This window comes from Zea mays, chromosome 10 (genome assembly GCF_902167145.1).
Source record: "Zea mays cultivar B73 chromosome 10, Zm-B73-REFERENCE-NAM-5.0, whole genome shotgun sequence".
NCBI lineage: Eukaryota > Viridiplantae > Streptophyta > Magnoliopsida > Poales > Poaceae > Zea > Zea mays.
Window position 1 is genome coordinate 150,697,761 of NC_050105.1, and position 21,884 is coordinate 150,719,644.

Here is a 21,884-nt window from a genome sequence, read left to right on the forward strand (position 1 = left end):
AGTTCCAAAAGTCAATATGTTAAGTGCTGGTACGTTTCCCTGAAAGTATGTTACCACAAAATAGTTGCAACGGTGTGGTCGGTGAATGGTACTACATTACCGCAAAAAATGCTTTGTATTCGTTCGATCTGTTTGGTTGGTCTATGTTTGTGAAAAAAACTGTTGTTGGCTGTGAGATATAAAAAAACTGTCATGAGCTGTAAACTGTGAAAAAACTAAAATTGTTTGGTGGAAAACCACTAAAAATCGTTATTTTTTTACAGATATATATTTTTATAGTTCCATCTGAAAGCTATTAAAAACAGGTCCATAGATGATTTCAATTTTGCACTGCGAGAAGAAAATCGTCTTTTAGAAGGAAAAAAATGCTTTCTAAATTCAACCTTTTGATTTATATTTTATTTTTAGGGACAAAAACTAATGCCAAAGATAAACCAAATACACCGAATTTCCGATCTGAACTTGTGCCAAGCGGTGGTCGAAATCCATCGCAGCTAGCTTATGAAGAGGACAAGGCTTTGGACTAATCAATCATGCGCGTGCAATTGCACGGTTTGTGGCTGTAATTTAATCTCTGCATAGAGCGTAGAGTGCAATCCGCATCAAACGCCGGTTGGGAGCGGGAGCAGCCAATGGAAACCCTCCGAAATCGAGAGCCGCGTCACACACACACACTCTCCCACGGTGCCCTGCAAATAAAAAAAAATCAAGAATCTCGGATTTTCGGCTTCCTCAAAAGCCCCCAGAGATTCCCAAAAGGTTTAAGCCACTTGGATGGCGACCGCACACAACGTTACAGGACCAGCTTGGCGCACACCCGGTCCAGTGGACCCTGACACCGTACATACCACCGGCATCCGGGGCCCGCAGGAATCCACGAGCCCACGGGTTGGGTGATCCGGATCCACGCGACCACCTCCACCAAGCCACGAGTAGACTGAGCGCGGGATCCCACGGGCAGAAAGGGACGCGACTCGTCAGGGCGATTCCGATTACGAGTAGACGGGCAGGACAGGACAAGGGAGGAACGGCGGCGGCGGCGCAGGGCAGGGTAAACCATGGCGGCATCGGCCAAGGGACGGCTCGTGCCCGTGCTCGCGGTGGCGGCGGCGCTCGCGGCCGTGCTCCTCTACCGCGCGCCCTTCTCCAAGGTCCCCGGGATCATGTTCCCGACAGCGATTTTTGTTTTTCGTTCCAAGCGTCTTCTCTCTGCCCCCGTGGTGTCGAATCTGCGCCGCCGGCGGCGGCAGGCAGCTAGCTGAAACCGTGCGCTCTCCTGTTGCTGCAGAGCTTGGGCGGCGAAGGGTGCAGCCTCCTCCCGCACGACCACTTCTGGATCGCCAGCGACCGCGTCGTCACGCTCGGACGCGTCGGCCCCGCCGCAGGTACGTCGACGCTGCCACTGTGGGACTGCGGGTGCACGTGGAAGCCGACGGCTAGACCTTGCGGTTCAGAGTTGTGGCTTGTGAGCTTTTTCTGACGCCGATGCTTGTTGCGTGGTTGGTTGGTGCCTGCAGTAGAGGTCAAAGGAGGGCTCATCAACGCCATCGCCGTCGGGGACTACCGGAGCTTCGTGCTCCGCCGACCGCTCCTTGACTACGGGGACGCCGTCATCATGCCCGGCCTCATCGACGTGTATGCATCTCATACAGTCATATTTAAACTTAATACTACTATTAACCTGCCTAACTGAATACTGATCAACTGATGATTGATGGTCCTTTCTACTCACTATCTGATTGATGGTCCTGATGATTAATTCCTTCAGGCATGCCCATCTGGATGAGCCTGGACGTGCCGAGTGGGAAGGCTTCTCCAATGGCACAAGAGCAGCTGCGGCAGGTGCGAACTCACTTCAGCCTCCAACTTGCTGGTTACTCATATATACTTACCAGTTACCACTAAAGTATAGTTATGGCGGTGGTTCTCTTGTGCACCTGTATGTACACCCTTACGGACTCACATCAGGCTCTCTCAGTCAAGAGCAAGCAGAGCAAATAACAAGCTTTCAATGCACAGTTTCCCTCTGGCAGCAAGTTTATTTTATTGTGTATAAACCGTGCAGCTCTTTTTTGTTTGTTTGTTTCAGGTGGGATAACGACGCTGGTGGATATGCCACTCAACAGCTTCCCGTCAACAGTCTCTGAAGAAACTCTCAAACTGAAGGTCAGGTTCTCTGTCAGGTGCAAGTACCATACACCCTTGCTGCCCTGCTTCATGTCTGTCATTGACACTGCCATTACATGACTGACTTTCAGCTGGAAGCAGCTCGGGATAAGCTATATGTTGATGTGGGTAAGTTGACCGACTGAAACCAAAGGTTTTCTTATTTCTGGTTTGCCAAACAGAGACACCGTACTCAACTCTCTTATGATCTGCATTCGCTGAAAATAATAAGAGAAGAAGGAAATGCATCCTGCGGGATCAGATTTGCATGTCCACAAATCTGACTCCTGTGATGTGCTACTATACAGGGTTTTGGGGAGGCCTTGTGCCAGAGAATGCCTTCAACCCAAGTGCTTTGGAGGGCCTCCTAAAGGCAGGCGTTTTAGGACTCAAGGTTCGTTTCCCAGCTTGCAGACAGCATTGAAACTTCTACATGTTGTAACTGTAAGCGCTGGTTTTTTTTAGATCATTTCAGCCTCTGTTCTCTGCTCCTTGTTTTCACAAGGGAGCTAAGCATGCACAGTAGAACGTTAGGGTATTAGTAGTACCAGGCAGCACAGCAAGTCCATAGTTTGGAGGTTCTTGCTAAGAGTCCTTAGAGATTGGGCCATGCTCCTTTTCCTCCTTTAAACCAGCAGATATACTAACAAACTGATCCCTCTCACTTTTGTTTCATGGTTCCAGTCTTTTATGTGCCCCTCAGGCATCAACGACTTTCCCATGACAAATTCAACTCATATCGAAGTATGCTGCATTATTTCCTTATTTTAGATTATTAATTTTTTCAATTTTTTCTTATGGAATATTTGATGGGTTTATCTTAATGTCCAACACTGTAGGAAGGATTGGTTACACTGGCAAAATACAAGAGATCTTTACTTATCCATGCAGAACGTATACCTGAGGCTGAGGATCATGATTTGCAAGAAGATGAATTAGATCCTCGGTCCTATATGACGTATCTGAAGTCTAGACCACCATCATGGTAATTCTTGCCCTTATGCTACAAGGAATTGGATGCTAGTCTCTATCTCAGGTGTTGGACTTCTATATCCTTAATTTTATGAGGATCCTAGAGCACATACTTAATGTTTGAAAAAATATGCATAAATAGTAAGTGCAAGCAGTAGTGCCAACTGTGTTTTTGTACAATTTGAATTGTAGTAGTAGTGTCAACTGCATTTTTTGTACAATTTAAATTTGTGTACATAAGTTTTACTGTAAGTGACCTCACTATAAATATGTGATCTCTTAAATCTAGGGAGGAAGCGGCTATCAGAGATCTGCAACGTGCAATGAAGGATACGGAGTTGGGGGGTCGGTCCGAAGGAGCTCATATTCACATTGTTCATCTATCAGATGCAAAAACTAGCTTGGAACTTATGAAGGTTGAATGGCATCATATGAAATTTGCCATGCCCCTTTTCCATGACTTATCTGAACCTATGGTTTCAACGCCCAGAAACAAAATCCACATAAATGAATGGAGGGAATATGTGCAACTATTGTTATGGACAAGATCATACATATGCCAGTTTATTTCTAGTTACTTTTTTTTCTTTCAATCAAAGGTGTTTTTGGTCGGTTTTACTTACTACAATTCTCTTTGCTTGTAGGATGCTAAACGCAGTGGTGCAAGTCTGTCTATAGAAACATGCCCTCATTACCTGGCATTTTCGTCTGAAGAAGTTCCAGATGGAGATACTCGCTTTAAATGTTCTCCTCCCATACGTGATGACACAAACAGAGAAAATCTTTGGAAAGCTCTGCTTGTATGCTATTTTTGCTACTTTCTACGTGTGATGTTAACACCTACTAATAAACTGTTGTATTGATATGCTAACCATGCTTTATGGTTAATTAATATTAGGATGGACACATAGACATGCTAAGTTCAGACCACTCACCATCCACTCCTGACCTCAAACTAATGGAGGAAGGCGACTTTTTAAGGGCATGGGGAGGCATATCATCATTGCAGGTTAGTTTGCATACGAAACCATGTGCAAAAACATGCGAATTAGTTCAAACTCACTATCTGCAAAAGTTGACAATTTTGAAGCATATTTGCTATCTTAGTTAAGTTGTAATAAAGAATAACACCTCACAATGGAAGTGGAATCATGATGCTAGACTTCTGAAAATAAAGGTGTTTTGCAGATTCAATGTGTTTGCATCAAATAAATTTGGCATAACTATTTGTAGTTTGTCCTCCCGGTGACATGGTCATATGGGCGAAAGTATGGCGTTACTCTGAATCAGCTAGCCTCATGGTGGAGCGAAAGGCCAGCCAAGCTTGCAGGCCAAAAGAATAAGGTACTTAAATTATGCACTATACACCATTTAACTTGATGGTAATGCAAAGTCATGCACCAAACTTAGAATTATGTTTAGTTATCATTCTCAACGTATTCTCATGTGGTAGTACTGAATCATGTAGGGAGCTATTCTACCAGGATACCATGCTGACATTGTAGTATGGAAACCCGAAACAGAGTTTCAACTTGACAACAACCATGCTATATATCATAAACATCAGGTTTACTTCCTCAAATGGCCCTACAACATCTGAACTATTTAAAATGCTATACTCTGATACTTGGCAAATAGCAAGTAATATGTTTATATTTTGCAGAATATTTCAGCGTATTTAGGAAAGCAACTTTCTGGTAAGGTCCTGTCGACTTTTGTGAGAGGAAATCTTGTGTTTGCTGAAGACAAGCATGCAAATGCTGCTTGTGGTGTTCCTATCCTCGCTAAGTAACATACAGGTACAGTGTTGATAATTATCATAGCTTTTTATCACTACGTATACTTTTACATATAAGGAAATTGTGCATGTAGATGCGTCTAGCATGCTAAGCCAGTAGTCTACAGTTTCATGCAATATTCAATGTTTATTCTTTTGTTTCAGGTGGATCCAGAACTGCCATTGTTGATCCGTAGTGTATACAATCGTATGCACGTGTCAATTTGTAGGTTGCTCTCCTGTATATAATTGAACTCATTCATGTCATTGTTATATAGTAGCAATCTATTTATATTGGCACACATTTTGCCTTGATCCCTAATTAGACTATCATTAGTTTTTTTTTCTATTGATATTGTCAGCATTCGGGAGAAGGCATACTCTCCAGAATGCTAACAAAATATCCGCTGAGACTTCATCAGTAGAAGATAAACTCATAGTCTGATGAAATAGATAAGATGGTGGTATGACACAGTCCCTTCAACGCCCAGCCATTCCAGTTCCATCAAGGCACAACAGAGAACAAACGCATCCTGGTCCAGTCCAGACATGGAGCCAACCCAGGGATAAGGCCAGAAACAAGGTCAGTCAGTCCCATGGTATTCTCCTGTGGACTGTCCACTCCGACGGGTTGACGGTGGCGTCGCCGCTGGAGGAGACGAGGTCGAAGGGGGAGTCCTCGGCGAACTCCGTGGGCATCGCCTTCCAGTGCAGGCACGGCTCCCACTCCGCCTCCTTGAGCACCTTGAGGATCTCTTCCACCACCACGTTGCTCCCCTCTTCAGACAGATGCAGCCCATCCCTGCGAACACATGTACAAAAGAAAACTTGTGTCTTGTTATCCAGGCCGGCGACGACAGCAAACAGATGGACTCACGTGAAGCATGCAGTCATCCAGTCCTCCCTCTTCTGCATGGCATGCCAGAGATCCACCACCTTGAGCTCCATCTCCTTGCACAGAGCCACGCAGGCGTCGGAGTACAGGCGGCAGGTCTCGTTGGTCCGGACGATCTCACTCAGTATGGCTATGCTACTGCTGCACACACAACACAACATGTGTTCACCATATGCATATGCATGCGTACAATGATCCAAATCCATCTCTCTCTCACCCACCTGGTTGACTTCCGAAGCATCTCCTCGTTCAGAGGCGGGCAGCTCAGGAAAATGACCCGCGTCTTCTCGGAGAGGCTCTGACGTACGACGACCATGCACACAAAGGCAAACACAACAAACTGTCAAAACAACTAGTAGCTAGCTATAGACCACTGCACCATGGTCCATGCATGGCAGACAGTAACTAACATACCTTGAGGTGCTCCGCGATCTTTCTCATGTTGGCTATGTACTCGTCTAGCGGCACATGAGGCCCGAGGCCGGAGGAATGGGCAGCGATGGAGTCGTTCCCACCAAAGTAAACTATCACCAGAGACGGCTGCACTGCTGAATCCTATGGCAAACGAGTTGTGGTGCTAGCTCTTGAGGTAGACAATATAATGGCTACTTTGATATATGTACTTGATTTTTATGCAAGTATCAGTAATGGCTACTTGATTTGAGTTTTTGTTTTTGTAGAGACAAATATATATAACTGTTAAAATAGAGATACAGAAACAAAATTAGAGATTCGAACCATATATATGTACCTTAGGGAACACTTTATCCATGACTTGAACAGCCCGCCTTGTGTTCCAGCCAGTATATCCTCTTAGCAGGATATCAGCCTAGCAAGCAGAAATTACTAACGTTGCTAGCAGATATGATGCAGCTGCAGGCTAGCTAGGTACCTTGCGGGCGTAGATGTCGGCAAGCACAGCGCCCCATCCGCCGTTGCTGAAGCTGTACTGCACGATGGAGGAGCCGAAGAGCACGAAGAGGGGACGGCCTCCAACCATCGTCGTCCTCCTCCTGCTCTCTTCTTCCTCTCTCGACCTGCTAATTAATCCATGGATGGAATGCAATGAATGAATCCAAAAGAATGCCCACAAGTAGTACCTAGGATAGGCCGGGGTGGATCGGAGTCGGAGTAGACAGCACAGCAGACAGGAAGTAGCTGGAGCTATTAATAGAGCTGCTTCCACTACAGTAAAACGCCCAGTTTCCGACGGCCTAAACCGTCGGAAGTAAAACCTAAACCGTAGGAAGTAACTACTTCCGACGGCTTAAGGCGGGTCCCGTCGGAAGTAACGCCGTAGGGAATACCCAGTCGGAAGTACCCGCTTTTCCGACGGGGCCGTCGGAAGTATGCTTATTTCCGACGGCCAGGGTGGGGCCGTCGGAAATAAAGCGAGGTGGGCCCCGCAGACGGCCGGCCGCCGGCGTCTGACGCCGTCACAACTTATTTCCGACGGGGCCGTCGGAAATAAGAGGCCGTCGGAAGTAATTAAAAAACAGAGAAACAGGATTTTCCTGCTTTTGTTTTACAAACAATCATACAAAATACAAATTCAATCTGCACACAATATCCAGTTTTCAATAATTCATCCAGAATCACATACAATACCACAAATATCCATAATTCATCGTTTCACATGAAACACACAGTTAAATTCACAAAATGTCCACCCGTCCACAAATTAAAGCACAAGTTCACAAGTTCACAAGTTCCCAATACCACAAGTTCACAAGTTCCCAATACCACAAGCTCACAAGTCCATAGTACGAGAAAAACACAAGGAGACAGGCTACTCAAATGGAGGAGGTTGATCAAATGGATGAGGTTGATTTGATCCGCTAGCTCCTCCGCTGTTTAGAAGACCGTCCACAAAAGAAGCGACCGCATCTCCAGAGTCCTCATTTCCCGGAGTTAGCAAGTTTCCTGGAGGGACCTACAACATTCAAAAAAATGTGTTAGTAGTTAAATTCTTGTTATGCAACGTCAAAAGAAAAGGTCAAGTAATATAACCTGAGGTACAGGTGTGGGCCAACTAAATTGTGGAGTCGGTACAAACTGCGGGATAGGTGGAGGAGGTGGCATAGTCATCGCTGAAAAATCTGGACGTTGCCCTAGTGCTATTTGCTGAAAGAAATTGAAAGCTATGTTACGAGGATATATTACAAAATATGTGCTCCAATTATAGTAGAGGCTCACGAGGATCTAATTACCTGCATCATCTCCTGCTGTCGTGCAAATTGAGCAGCCCAGTACTCTTGTTGTTGCTTGTTATACTCCTCCTGCCGCCTCAAAGCTTCCTGCACCCGGATCAGCTCGGCGTTTCCTTGGGTACTAGAGCGAGGACCACGGCTAGACGACCTCGATGGGCGAGACCTTTCAGGCCTCACCTGAGTCGAGTCGATAACACTACCAAACATAGGGTAACTACAAAAAAATAGAAAGAAGTTAAACACGCAACACATCATGTTAGAAAAGATCAAATCGACGAATTCATAATAGCAAACTCACCGTCCATGAGGTTTTCCGCCTCCACTAGCATACACAACCTGAGGATCGATAGGCTGATTCATCCAATCATAGTCTTGCCCATGCTCCGACATCATGGAAGCACCATATGAGGCCTGACAAATAATAAACAATGCAGTTATATTTTTCTCGACTCTTAGAATAGAAGTGCATTATAACTAGTTGCGAAAGTCTCACCACACGCTCAGCAGCTGACTGAGAACACAACTGTTCTGGATTTGTAGGATCCGACCCCCTGTGACCTCTAAGGTAAACCTGAACATCACTCGGCGTAACACCAGAACTAGCTTCCTACAGGCAAAAGAAAATAACATAAAACACATAGAAGATTCATGATATACACGACCATAAATTACACTTACCATGCGCTTTGCCAAACGAACGTGGCCATCACCACCATATCTGTGGTGAACATCATGCCCACGATTTGAGCTGTTTCTCAATGAAACACCTTTAAATCCATCTGTTGCCCAATATTTGCATACAGCCCGCCAACCAGCCTCATTTGATGCCATCCATGGCACCGAGTCTGAAAACTTTATTTCGATCCAATGTATTGTTAGTACTAACACTTGGACATGAATTAGGATAAAAACAATTTACCTCAAGATATTCTTCTTCGGTTAAGTATTTGTTTGATGCCTCACTTTTGGAACGTGGCCGACGTCCTTCCTGCCTTAATATGTAATCAGAAGTGACCTGGATCCGAGCATAATACATCTGATCCCTAACCAAGGTAGTCGCGCTCTTGTTAAAAACGATCCGTGCACGATCGTTCATACTTCCATCTTCAGGCAACTTGTAACGTTTCTGAAAAAAAACAAGAAACAAGATTTTTAGCACATTGTATAGTTGAATCAATTCAAGTTGGGCTAGAGAACATACCCAGAACTCATGCCACACAGCACCTTGGGCATTCCTATGTTCTGCATTGAACGCGAGCCCGTACTGATCCCAAGACATACAAGGCACCTCAACGCCTTTCTCCATCACTACACCAGGCCAGAGATATTTGCATATACTTCCCAAAACTTTATTCACCTGTGTGCGACGTCCTTGACCTTGAAAAGATGCATCAATCCAAGACCTGCAACCACATTGTACAAAAGAAGCATTAACAAATTTCATATAATGCATGAACAAATATTTAACATTAGAATCAACTCACTCGTCGCCACACGGTACGATCAAAATCTTATCCTCCTCACGAGCAGGAACTTTAGGAGGAGGCACCCAATGTGTTTTCCTCGACTTCCATAACTTGAGGGTTCTCGCGTTCACGTTCTTTGTGCCATCTCATCTGCTTAGCGGTGTTTTTTGAGAGAAACAACCGTTTTACACGAGGCGTGAGAGGCATGTAACGAAGTTGCTTATTTGCTACTTCTGTTGTCAATTTTTCTCCATCTTCATTTACGACCTCAACGAACCTTGATTTGCTGCATCTCAAACATTTGTCTAATTTTTCATTTTCCTTCCAGAAAAGCATACAGTTATCTGGACAAACATCAATTTTTTGATACTCCATACCTAAGCCAGAGAGTAACTTTCTTGACTGATACACGTCTTTGGGCATTTTGTGATTTGGTGGTAATACGTCGCTGATCAAATTCAAAAGTTCATTTAAGCAGTTGATGGAGAATGCGAACTTAGACTTGATAGCCATAAGTCGCGTCACAAAAGCAAGAATGGTTACTCTCGTGTGTTCGTGCAACGGCTCTTCTGCTGCCTTGAGAAGTTCAAAGAATTTTTTAACTTCCGGCGGTTGAGGATCCTCAGGATTATCTGGAAACACTAAATCGGGATCCTCTCTTAAATCCTGAACCATCTCCTCCATTCGGTCTAAATCCGGGTCAAAATTGTCTTGACCTTCTGCAGCATATCCACGGGGAAGCTCCTCACCATGATGCACCCAAACTTCATAATTTGGCACGTAGCCATTTTTGCAAAGATGACCAGACATCTCTTTCTTGGTTTGACGTTGATAATTTTTGCAAACACTGCATGGGCACCACACTCGAGCATTTCTTGACGAAGAAAAAACACGATTGATAAAATCTTCGGTTTTCTGTATCCACTCAAGCGAAGGATCATTTTTTCGCCAGCCTTCATACATCCAGCGACGACTATCACCCATCGTGGCTCTACTGGTTACCTGGGATTTGGAATAGAGATGAAAGTCGATGCGTTAACTACTGTCAACTCACCTCTCTAAACGAGCAGTGCTTCAAACTGGATAAGCTAAGCGTTAACGCCATGCCAGTTGCTATCGCTACCAGAGAAGCACTAGCACAGGCGCACAGCCAGTACTGCCTTCTGCTCCATTTTTTCTTTAAACTAATGGTAGATGGAGACGGTTAGAGTCACAGGCCGCCACTGCGTCTAGCTTGCCTACGTGTCTGGCATGATGGCCAAGCATGTTGGCGACAGTTGTCGACCTAGCTAGCAGTGGTTCTATTCTATTTTCGTTGGAGCCATGCAACACGCAGTCCGGGCCGGGCCGGATCGGCTCGATGCAGCGTGCCAATGTGCACTGCACGGGTATTATGGTTCCATGTCACATCAAATATTCGAACGACTATAATCTAATTATATTAAAAAAACTATTTACATAATGAAAACTAAACGACAGTGATGCCATTACCCGGACGGCGACGGACGGCGATGGCTCTGGCGAGCCCCGGGCGGCGGCGGTGGGCAAAGCCGGGCGCGGGCGGCTCGAGGCGCGGCGGCGGCGCGCTGTGCGGGGTCGGGGCAGGTGTGCGGCCGTCGGGGCGGCGGCGCGCTGTGAGCGGGCGTCGGGGCGGCGGCGCTCTGTGAGCGCGGGCGTCGGGGCGGCGGCGCTCTGTGAGCGCGGACGTCGGGGCGGCGGCGCGCTGGCTTCGGGGCGGCGACGCGCTGGCGTCGGGGCGGCGGCGCGCTGGCTTCGGGGCGGCGGGCGGCGGCGCGCTGGCTTCGGGGCGGCGGCGCGCTGGCTTCGGGGCGGCGGCGCCCTGTGCGTCGGGGCGTCCGCGGCGGACCGGGTAGGTGGCCGGCGAAGGTCCTGGCGGCGGGTCCTGGCGGCGGCGGCGCGGAGTCGTTAGAACGCGTGTGTGCGTGCGTGTGTGCGTTGGCTGTGTGCGCGGCCGGGGGGCCGCGCGGGGGACGGCCGTTAGGGGGCGTCCACTTATTTCCGACGGCCCAGTTGGCCAGCCGTCGGAAATAGGCTTATTTCCGACGGGGGGTTGAGAAGCCGTCGGAAATAGTCTTATTTCCGACGGCTGGCCGTGGGCCGCCGGAAATAGACTTATTTCCGACGGTACCCTAGGAACCGTCGGAACTAGTGGAGGCCGTCGGAAATACATCGTTTTCCTGTAGTGTTCACTGCGGCCTACCCCTAGCTAGCTACTTCATTCATCCCAACAACAACAACAACAACGTCTTTGAGCCCAACAACGTAAAGCCCAGCCCAGCCCAGCATCCAAAGATGGAGACAACAATGGACGCGCGGGCGGCCAGGCACAGTGCCAAAGCCACAGCCACAGCCACCGGCCGCCCACCAACGTCGGGGCTCGTGGGGGTGCTACCGTACAAATGCGTGCCCCGTAGTACCGTACAAATAAAATGCACGCGACGGCGCACCGGTGACTTCCTTCCGCCGTGCCACCCACCCTCCTCTCGCGGTCGCGGGGGTAGGGCCGGGTGAGCACGAGCGCTGCCCGCTCGCTGAACCATGGCGGGCTCCGCGGTGGCCGTCGTCCTCCTGTCGGCCGTCGCGCTGCTCTGCCTGTACCACCTCCTTTTCCTCTCCCTGTCCGTCCCGGACCCGGCAGCAGCAGCAGCCGTCCCCCGCCGCGCCGGTGGCCACCATGGCAGCAACGTTCCGTCCGGGTCAGGAACCGCCAACGTCGTCCTCCGCTTCGGCCTGTCCGGGCAGCCGCTCCGCCTCCACGACCCCGCCTCCGCCGCCGGCCTCCCGGACATCGACACCTTCCGCGGCAAGCTCGAGCGGCTGCTTCCTCCCGACGACCACGACCCCGGCTGGTCCCGCCGCTTCGACGCCGAGCTCGGCCCCGTGCACCGGTACTTCGGCCCGGACGCGCCGCTGGACGTGCGGCAGCGGATCGCGTACCTGTTCGCGATCCTCGACCGGTCGCCCAGGGGCGTCGGCGTCGGCGTCGGCGTCGGCGAGCTGGAGGCCTGGCTGCGCTGGCAGGCCGCCGCCCGGCTGGACGCCGTCACGCGGAGGGAGATGGCTCCGCACGACACGGACCGCGACGGTGCCGTCACGCTGCGCGAGTTCTTCGCAGGTGAGTGCGTGCGTACGTAACATAAGCCTCTCCCGTTCGTGATTAGGCCATTAAATGCCTCTCCCGTGCGCACGACGATGGATATATATATACTAAGACTGGATCAACATGGGACATGACAAAATGGGGTGGTGGATGCACAAGTTTGCGAGCGCGGACAGAGACGGGGATGGCTCGCTCAACGCCGTCGAATTCAACGAGTATAAATGAATATTTTTTTTTCTTCTTCTTCTACACACTTTTTTATTTAAAAAAATAAACAAACACACGCTGTCATCGCAGCTTCCTGCATCCTGAAGACAGCAGCCAAGAGAGCGTGATGCTGTGGCTACTCAAGGACAAGCTAAGGCACGTACGAATCGATCGATCGCAGCTTCTTGCGAGTGATGCATGATCCCTATTTTCTTCGGCTGGTTTGCATATACATTGCGTGCGTGGAGAGCAGCGAGATGGACCATGACGGAGACGGCAGGCTAAGCCAGGAGGAGTTCGTCGCTCAATCTCACATCATCATCTCCGGCGCGCGTCACGCCGACGACGGTGGCCATGCCCATGACCTTGAGCGTGCCGAAGCTGCGAAGAAGTTCACAGAACTGGACGCCGACAAGGACAAGTACAAAAAAAACATTCTGATAGTAATAATCTGACAAGCTTATTACGAAACACTTTTAATTTTCCTCCCCTCCTGATGATGCGCCTCAGCTACTTGACGGTGGAAGAAGCGCGCTGCGTACTGCAGAGCCTCGTCACGGGGGAGTTCTCCTATGCTACCTCACATGCCAAGTTCTTGATGAAGGTGGTGGCCTCATCGAATCGAACGAAGTATTAAGCTGGCAGCTAGATTTGCTTCGATTCCATTGTCTCACGCTCATATCATATGCATTGGCACAGGCTGATGTGAACCATGACGGCAAACTGTCGCTGGAGGAGATGCTAGACGACTACATATCCTTCTACAGCACCGTGTATATGGATGATCATTACGCCAGTGAAGGTGAAGTAGATAGTGATTCCCGCGACGAGCTATGAGCGGTTAAGCCAGGACAGGACAGCAAGTCGGAGGTTCTTTACTTTCAAATACACTAGGATTTTGCAGCCAAAGGAAATGGGAAATGTACAATCAGCTGCAAACATCAATTTTGTTCATCGAGACCAGCTGCCTATCTATTCTACAGTTTCTTTATATAAAAAAAGCTAAACATATAACATAAGGGAATGCGTTTTTTTTTCCAAAAAGAAAAACTTCTATCAATTTTGGAACTCTGTCGCCTCCAACCCCATCTAACATTTAGGTCCCACATAAACACACAAACGGCGGGCCAATAAATACAAAGGAAACAAGGTACATGTATGATTGTAGTTCCTTTTCACTAACAGTAACAGACCATTGGTGTAAGGCAACACATGTATCTCCCAGCACTAACACTTCAACCACTCGACTTTTGAGTTTTGACAACTAGTTAGATGAGGTGGATAAAATAAAACAGCTCATCTGATTTCCCAATCGTCATAGCGGGCGCCACGCACGGCACTTCACACAGGGCACACCAGGTACACCATATGTCCCCCATAAAGAAAAAGCACATGACCAAGTGCGGTACCAGCTTAGAGTACAGCTAATGTAAGGTAGCATGTTGGTTGTCAGTTCGCCCGGTTCATAAAAGACCAGCTCGGAGGGCACAGGTCCTGTGCCGTGTTCCCATCCTCATCCTTGATCTGAAGGTCGGCATGATGCTTCACGAGCAATTCTGCGATGTCTTCTCTTTCACAAACAGCAGCGTAGTGGAGTGCCGTTTGCCCTTCGTTGTCCTGAACATAGTAGAGACAGTTAAGTTCAGTTCATTATGCCCACAAACCTAAATGGCCCAAGGGACCGTGGTCCAACTTTGAAGCTCCATGGTGCCATTACCATTGTATGCTGAACTACTGACAGCAATCAAGTGTCATAATGAGCATAAACAACATGTTTTCTATTTTAATGTAGTTCAAGATGCAAACAATCAAATGCGCTTCATTCAGCTATATGATTGGACTAGCACCTATTTCTCCATGTTACTCATCAAATAGATGAGATCTGCCACGAATAGTAGCACACAATAAGTATACAGTAGTTCCAGCTTACCTTGGCATTCAGGTCCGCATTTGCTTTTGCAAGAACCTCAACAGCACTAAGATGGCCACGGTCAACAGCCCAGTGCAGCGGAGTTCTACCTTCAGTATCTGAAAATACAATATAGGAACAATGTTTGAATGGGTTATTCTTATAAACATAACATAAGCATTAGATGGTTTAGAGTTTGCAAACACAAACCTCTCATGTTGACTTCCACACCCGCTGCCAGAAACTTCACTATATCCTCAGTTGCTCCTTCCCTCGCTAAAACATGGATGTCAGCAAGTTCTCTGCATATACATTAAAGTTTGTTCCAATTACAAGCAGCGGTCCAAGGCGGGCAACAATTTATAGAATAAAAACTTCTGGAGAAGACATCCATGAGGTAAACACCACTTACGAATCATTCCCTTCGTCTTCCTCATACATCAAACTGCTAAACACAGGTCCCATGGGCCCCTTCGAAGCTGATGCAGAAGTAATGCTTTCTTCATCTTTCCTTTTCTGAAAATTATTGTGTCATGAATAAGCCAACACTGTCACGGGGATTATGGTACAGACTGCAGCAAGAGTGAGAACAATAAGGACCTACAGAACTTACCGCACTTGTACCTGCATCCCAGTTAGGGAATAGCTCCTGAACAATTGTGATGTATTCTTGCATAGCTTCTTCCGTAGGCATAGCACCCAGCTTATGCCAAGCATTCCTGGCATATTCAGATCACATATGGACAATGTTAAACCGAAGTGATTTCCTTTTTCAAAATCAACAAGCACAGGCAGAGACTGTGAAGCCAACAACAGTGGCACGCTGATAATATAAGTGCTAGGACGCAGTCGATCCGTGAATTCAAGTGCTTGCAAATACTCGAAACACAAAACAACATCTGCACACTGAAAAATCTAGGCACTGCAGAGTTATGCAGCATGATGACCAGGGCAGTTTTGTACATATAGCAAGGGCACAGGATCAAAGTCATTCTACGCTCAGCCAACACTAGCATGAATGACCGGTGTACAAACAGGCTCAATAGTTAACGATTAGGATTAAATTATAGAAGCATCATATATTATGTTTACTGCGCATGGGCCACGGCGTTGATCTGAAGTCATTGTAAACTAAATTGAACCGAAGCAAACAAACATAGATAGAAAAAACCGCACGGAACTGAAACTCAAAACAGCAGAATCTAGCACGAGAAAAGAGGGGATGGGTCGGAACCTACCATTTGGCACGGGCCTTGAGCTTGAGCGCGGACGGCTGCGGCCCGGTGCATGGTCCCTCGGTGGCGATCTTGTAGAGGCCGTAGAGGCGCAGCTGCGCCTCCTCGGGGACGCTGGTGCCGGAGGCGGCGGAGGCCGCGACGAAGGCGGAGGCGGCGCTGAACTCCTCGTCCAGCTCGGTGCTCTCCACGCCCTCCCAATCGCTGTCACTGCCGCTTCCGATTGCGGCGTCGTGTTGGGAGGGGAGGGGAGACGTCGCGGGAGCTGGGGCGGCGGCTGTGGGGGAGGACGGAGGGGAGCGCGTGATGCGGAGGTTGTCCTCCTTGAAGGCGATCACGGTGGAGATGAGCTTGGCGAGCAGGAAGGCGAAGAGGAGGCCTATGGCCGCCGCTTGGCCCAGGTCCTGCCAGTCCCCGGCCATGGCGAAACGCCGGCGAGGCGGTGACCTAGATGCGGCGGTGCGGTGACTTGGTGGAGCTGGGGGTGGGAGACTGGGGCACTCCGAAACTGGTAGGGCCCGTGGTCGAAGTCGAAGGGAGGAGGAGGAGGATGATGAATGTATTGAGAACTACGTTACCACGGATCACCAGATCCGCTCCCTTCCCCCCGTCAGCAGTAGAGGCGCAAGAAGATGTAGAGAACCCGTCTCCCTTCCCATAAGCACGACAGAGGAAACACACGAGACACTGGATATAGGGTTGGGCCTCTGGCCTCTTTCTGATCTCTATATTATGACGGGGTGTACAGGTTCCTTATATAGAGACGTGAGACCCCTCAGGGGCAAAGCAGGTATTTGCGCACATAACCCTAACTAGGGTTACTTAACACTCCCCCTTGGACGAATACCGCGACCAACACATGCCTCGTTAAAACTCCGAAAAACCCAGTGGGAAAAATGTGGAGAAAGAGTGCATGGTGATACAAATTGCATTTGCACTTTGTTGCCTCGTTAAAAACCTCATGTGAGAAACTTCAAGAAAACTCACCAAGGAAAAAAGAGTACAACAACTGTCATCGTGACAGATTTCGATCCTCTGGGATCTAGATTCTATCGAATCTTCTACAAGGGCTAACTTTAGAAATGTGCTCCCCCTGATCCTTGCAAAACCGCATCAATAAGGCAAAATATCTTCTTCTGGAAGTATATGCACATAAAGATTTACCAAACGAATTATATATCCTTGCAAGGACTATTTCAGGAACTTTACCTCTACTCACTTCTAGGATATACGAGGTAAGTGCACGTATCAATATAAATAAGCCACTTTGACTGATGGTGTTCGATCGACTGGATCTATATATTTGATAGAAAGTTCCATAAAGGTTTACATATTGATCATCAAGCTCACGCCTTCAGGGCATAGAATATGACATTTATTGTCACACGATTGTGATCAATATAAGCATTCGCTCCCCCTGACGATGACATATGTCAAAGTCGTTATCCCTCATAACTTAACCATATTCTTCAAGATATATATCTCATTGTTCATCTGGAATAACGAGAATGGACGAGGTTGGGGTGCTATCATTTTATATCTTACACCACAATTTATACATAGTTGTGCAAAGCAAGTAACATGTCCTTATATAGGACTTAGGGGATAATATAGTTGCAATAGTACATATTCTAAATATGACACGTCGCTCCAGGCGTTCATCCATTGCAACATCTATGATGGTGTAACAAAAGTCCATCAAAGATCGTAATCCATCAGGGATTTTTCATCGATCAGATACATTGTTATAGTCTGTCATTCTGGCACAATGGGGATATTTTTGCCAGTAACACCTAAACCTTATAGGTTTCTGCCATCGGGGCTTTAGAGGATACCGTAATTCCACATCAAGTGGAAAATACCATGAGTAAAACTCGTGGAATGCACATGTGCTTATTCAGTGAACTTCAAGTCCTTTGGTACCTCATCTTATTCCTTTTCGGGTCTGTATGGGTCTTTATCCCTTTATAGGGACTATCAAATTTTGGTGTTCAACACAGACTTTGTTTCTTCTAGATAGGTTCCATCTGGGAACGATAGTCTCAACTAGGAGATATTCTCCCTACATAGGAGAGTGATCATTCATCAGGAATGTATTATTCAGTATGAGATTTATATATTGCATATTTATAATTCAAAGATATGAGTCCTCCTAGGATCTCATGACGGATCTTCAGAATCCTATTAACTGCATATTTTAATTCATGCTATTTGCCAGATATATTACATAGTGGAACAGTGTTTATTCAACACACATGTGGGATGGGTCTCTTACAAGACCACTTGAACCATCGCATTCACCACATATTATTTCAATAGTGCCCATAAATGTCCGAACTTCAAGCCCGTGACTTTCATTTTGCGATTATTGGTTCAGCCTCGATTGCATTTATCAATGACCCGATAAGAGAGTTGCAAGCACTCATGCCTAGGACTTTGTTTTGGATCCCTTTGCAATCTAGAGAGGCAAGATAGGTGTCGACACATTTGTCTCCCACATTTAATAATGATCTCCGTCATTTCCCAAAACGAAAGATTCATTGTTCCGTATTCCCAGCACAATGATATTGCGCGCATTGCTAGGAATTTCATCATCAAGATGAACCTCTTCGTGAGGCAAATCACCATCAGGGTGAATTAATCAGAGGAGAGTTATCACAGACCACGTGAATCTGCAATCAGAACATATGCTTTGACTAAGGCCAATGGACCATATCCGCAGGCGTCCCCGCAGAATAGATCAAATGCCAATAAGTCAAATGTGGATATGATATTAATCCCGGGTATATCCACATCTACATCAGGTAGAAGCATTCAGACCAATATGGTTACTCCTCAACGATTTCTGGCAAACTCCATATACATAGGAGTACACACTAAACGGCAAGTTTATTTTGGCTTTTGTGCGTTTTATAGAATATTGAGGCATTACATTATATGGGCATTCCTCCCCCTAATGCCGAGATGTTTTAAAAGCATACATATAAAATCCCCAACCACAATCATCCAGTTGTGGGCAATGTATGCTATTGTGGTGATTTATTTGGGAAATGTTACGCACATTACAGATCGGGGTTTTCTGCAGTGAGCTTTGGACTTAGATTAATGTAGTGGCATGAATACTACATATTTTTCCTTCAACATGAAGGGTTAGTCTCAACATCCAGCGAGACACGCAACAACAAGTTGCTTCAGGTTATAATTCTGCAAACTTATTGTTATTACTACCAAATGCATAATCATTAAGATTTAGACTGATATGTGCAACACTATTTTATCCATGAGGGTCCTTCAGGGGCTCATGCATACCATTCGTCGTTTGGAGCTATTAGTTGACTTCAGATCAACAAGTAAAATGACCATCAGGGTCTAGCGCTCACAAGGACATTCACTGGTTGCATTTTGCTTTGAGGCACGTAGGAAAAATGTGTGTTTATATTGGTAGTAAAGTGCACGACATCATGCCAATGCTGCCAAGCAGAGAATTTTATATGCAGAGATGTATAGTCCAGCTCGTTTTTATTATTGCCCACGGTTTACCCAATTACTCATACCGTTCTGAAATTGGGTATAGATTTATGCAACATTCTTAGGTATAATAATTTTGAGAGAGAACTTATAACAATAGTCAATTATTAATGGTGTTGCCAGCATGGCAAATATTTGTCCTCATATTATATACCAACTTGTTCTATAAAGCATTATTTCGATCTCTTCATTGTTCAGCAAAAAGAGAAGCTTTGGAATAGAACAGACAAGACCAAGAATTCATTTTTATCTGGGAAAATCACCATATAACTAGCTTTTCATGAAACAAATGATGATAACTGCTTGGCAAGAATGAAACAAGACTGGTATCCGCCTAGGATCCGTCTTCAACAACAAATAGTACTGCTCTCATACGAAGAAATCATCAGGAGTAGAGAGGATACAACAGGTCTCTACAAGATCTTCATATTTCGATCACAAATTATCATCACTAGTAGTCTAGTGGTCAAGACATATGACTCTTCTGGCTCCGAGGACCAAGGACATGTTAATGTCTAATTTAGCTTCAAGCTCTGTGGTGATGTGGGATTTCATAGTTATTTGTCTACTCTTCTCACTTCTGGTAGATCGGAGGTAGATAATGGTAAGCATGCCAAAGGGTGGAATTCAGTGTAGTTCGGCTACCTAAACCCCAGGTATGTGTCCATTCAGGACCGACCTTTACCATTTAGCTTACAGTGTACATCAAACTTGTCAAAGGACTATCCTGAGTCAATTCAGTGACTATAAGTATTTACAATTCCGAGATATGTATGCGACACAAGCATAGAGGTTCTAGATAGAACGAGTAAAGTGGTTCGACGGGAACACACTATGGTTTTCACACCAACACAGTAAATTTTTTCTCAAAATAACCTCTCGGTATACTCGCAACTTCGTGTTGCTAGCGGTTACATGTCCTTTTATCTCATAGTTTGCTTCATGTCATCCAGCGACAAAGAGAGCAATGTGCTAACATCTGGTTGAGCAATGTATGACTGAGATTTTTGATCTTAAATCATTTGGTAAGGTCTTTTTGCTTACTAATATAATCCCAATTTGTGATATCTTTATGCCAAAAGGCTTTCATGCATTAATATTGAATTTCTTCAGGATACTTCGGGTAAAACTTTGTGCACGAGGAGAGAGCAGAGATTTAACTTATGTGTGTTTCATTGTATTTCGATTTAATTTCCCAGATTTAATATAGTTGTTATGGCCACTTGGCGATATATATAAATATATGATGCCACACAACACAATCAAATAAAATATAGAGCCAAACAAAAAATTAGGAAGGTTGTGCATAATATGACTTCAGGGCCTTGAACAACTCACCACAATCCACGCGAGTACAAGCTCTAGCGTATTTGGCGTCAACGCGTGTCCGACCATCAGGGCCACGACAACACAACAAGCCTTCGTAATAAGCGCAACAGGCACAATTATAGCTCGGTAATCGAGGTACACGATAAGTCCACGCAACGTGCGCAACAGGCGCAATTGTGGCTTAATGATCACGACAGACAGACAGTGCCTACAGGGCATGCGAAAAATACGCGACTCAGTGATGGCGGGTCGACTCAACGGGAGCTGTCCAAATAAACGAGAGTGCTACATAGCAATCACATGACGCAGCCAAGTTCGTACGACACAAATACTGCGTCGTGTTGCCAGGGCGCAGCCAGTGCTCAGCCAATGCCATAACTCGGTCGATTAATAATGTAGTCTGATCGACGTGTCTGAGTACCCACTATACAATTTAATCGCTCGACGTGAGTCCAAAAGCTCAACACATCATAAATATTTAGAGCGATTTAAAAATACCCAACGTAGCCTTCACATGCAATTTAATTATTTTCTGTTAATTATTTGCTGCCAGAAATAATTATTAATACAGAAAAAATAAATACCAAAATTAATGCATGAGCATCACCACAGAAGGTGCAAAAGGCATTTTCCTATTATTAAACGTGCATTTTGTACTAATTATTTACTGGCAGAAATAATTAATTACGCTAGAAACTGCAACATGTTTAGTCTTTTTGTTATTTGCAACTGGAAATATAGAACAAATAATATGGAGCATGCATATAAATTTATATAAATTCAACAGGAACTTATGTATATAAATAGTACCAGTGCTTTATATGGTAAGTTAACTTTGAAAGCTTTGACAAGAAATTTACGTCAACTTAGCAATGAGGCGCGACAGAGAGCGCATGCGGTATAGGTCTAGTGAATCTCCGGCCAATGCATGCACTCATATTCATGTGTCATCAGCCCATTAACCATCACACGGCAAGCAAGCAAGCCAATGGGTCTCACTCCTGAAGGAAGCCGTACTTCACGTGAGTGCTAACGTAAACCTATTGACTAGGCACAGGCGCACTGCATG

General features: G+C 46.2%; 4 protein-coding genes across 7 annotated transcripts; 2 read left to right on the plus strand and 2 right to left on the minus strand.

Annotated features, from left to right (window-relative positions):
- Positions 1-952: 952 nt before the first annotated feature.
- Positions 953-5,263, plus strand: LOC100274212 (Allantoinase). The gene is made up of 16 exons (NM_001148584.1): positions 953-1,151; positions 1,289-1,385; positions 1,518-1,635; positions 1,769-1,842; positions 2,090-2,166; positions 2,259-2,295; positions 2,475-2,560; positions 2,851-2,910; positions 3,006-3,151; positions 3,428-3,554; positions 3,783-3,938; positions 4,037-4,147; positions 4,372-4,482; positions 4,607-4,705; positions 4,802-4,937; positions 5,081-5,263. Exons 1-15 carry the CDS (start codon positions 1,059-1,061, stop codon positions 4,928-4,930), a joined length of 1,521 nt encoding a protein of 506 aa, NP_001142056.1. The 5' UTR covers positions 953-1,058; the 3' UTR covers positions 4,931-4,937; positions 5,081-5,263.
- Positions 5,264-5,337: 74 nt separating this feature from the next.
- LOC103642203 (GDSL esterase/lipase CPRD49) lies at positions 5,338-6,946 on the minus strand. Of its 2 annotated transcripts, none has more exons than XM_008665513.3 (6): positions 6,703-6,946; positions 6,562-6,639; positions 6,225-6,365; positions 6,032-6,108; positions 5,793-5,948; positions 5,338-5,717 (listed from the first exon to the last, which is right to left on the minus strand). In XM_008665513.3, the coding sequence occupies exons 1-6, from the start codon at positions 6,808-6,810 to the stop codon at positions 5,504-5,506; spliced, it is 774 nt and encodes a 257-aa protein (XP_008663735.1). In that variant the 5' UTR covers positions 6,811-6,946; the 3' UTR covers positions 5,338-5,503. The 2 variants fall into 2 exon arrangements, with proteins under 2 accessions (XP_008663735.1, XP_008663734.1); XM_008665512.2 differs by having other exon boundaries at positions 5,793-5,951.
- A 4,945-nt stretch (positions 6,947-11,891) lies between these two features.
- On the plus strand, positions 11,892-13,768 carry LOC100274210 (Calcium-binding EF hand family protein). Of its 3 annotated transcripts, none has more exons than XM_008663422.4 (6): positions 11,892-12,622; positions 12,720-12,822; positions 12,905-12,970; positions 13,068-13,235; positions 13,325-13,444; positions 13,514-13,768. In XM_008663422.4, exons 1-6 carry the CDS (start codon positions 12,046-12,048, stop codon positions 13,521-13,523), a joined length of 1,044 nt encoding a protein of 347 aa, XP_008661644.1. In that variant the 5' UTR covers positions 11,892-12,045; the 3' UTR covers positions 13,524-13,768. The 3 variants fall into 3 exon arrangements, with proteins under 3 accessions (XP_008661644.1, NP_001385829.1, NP_001385828.1); NM_001398900.1 differs by having other exon boundaries at positions 11,944-12,622; positions 12,767-12,822; positions 13,325-13,418; positions 13,514-13,767; NM_001398899.1 differs by having other exon boundaries at positions 11,977-12,622; positions 13,325-13,418; positions 13,514-13,750.
- A 156-nt stretch (positions 13,769-13,924) lies between these two features.
- On the minus strand, positions 13,925-16,470 carry LOC100274349 (uncharacterized). Its single transcript, NM_001153439.2, has 6 exons — positions 15,962-16,470; positions 15,337-15,442; positions 15,136-15,239; positions 14,934-15,025; positions 14,745-14,842; positions 13,925-14,431 (listed from the first exon to the last, which is right to left on the minus strand). The coding sequence occupies exons 1-6, from the start codon at positions 16,378-16,380 to the stop codon at positions 14,264-14,266; spliced, it is 987 nt and encodes a 328-aa protein (NP_001146911.2). The 5' UTR covers positions 16,381-16,470; the 3' UTR covers positions 13,925-14,263.
- Positions 16,471-21,884: the final 5,414 nt, after the last annotated feature.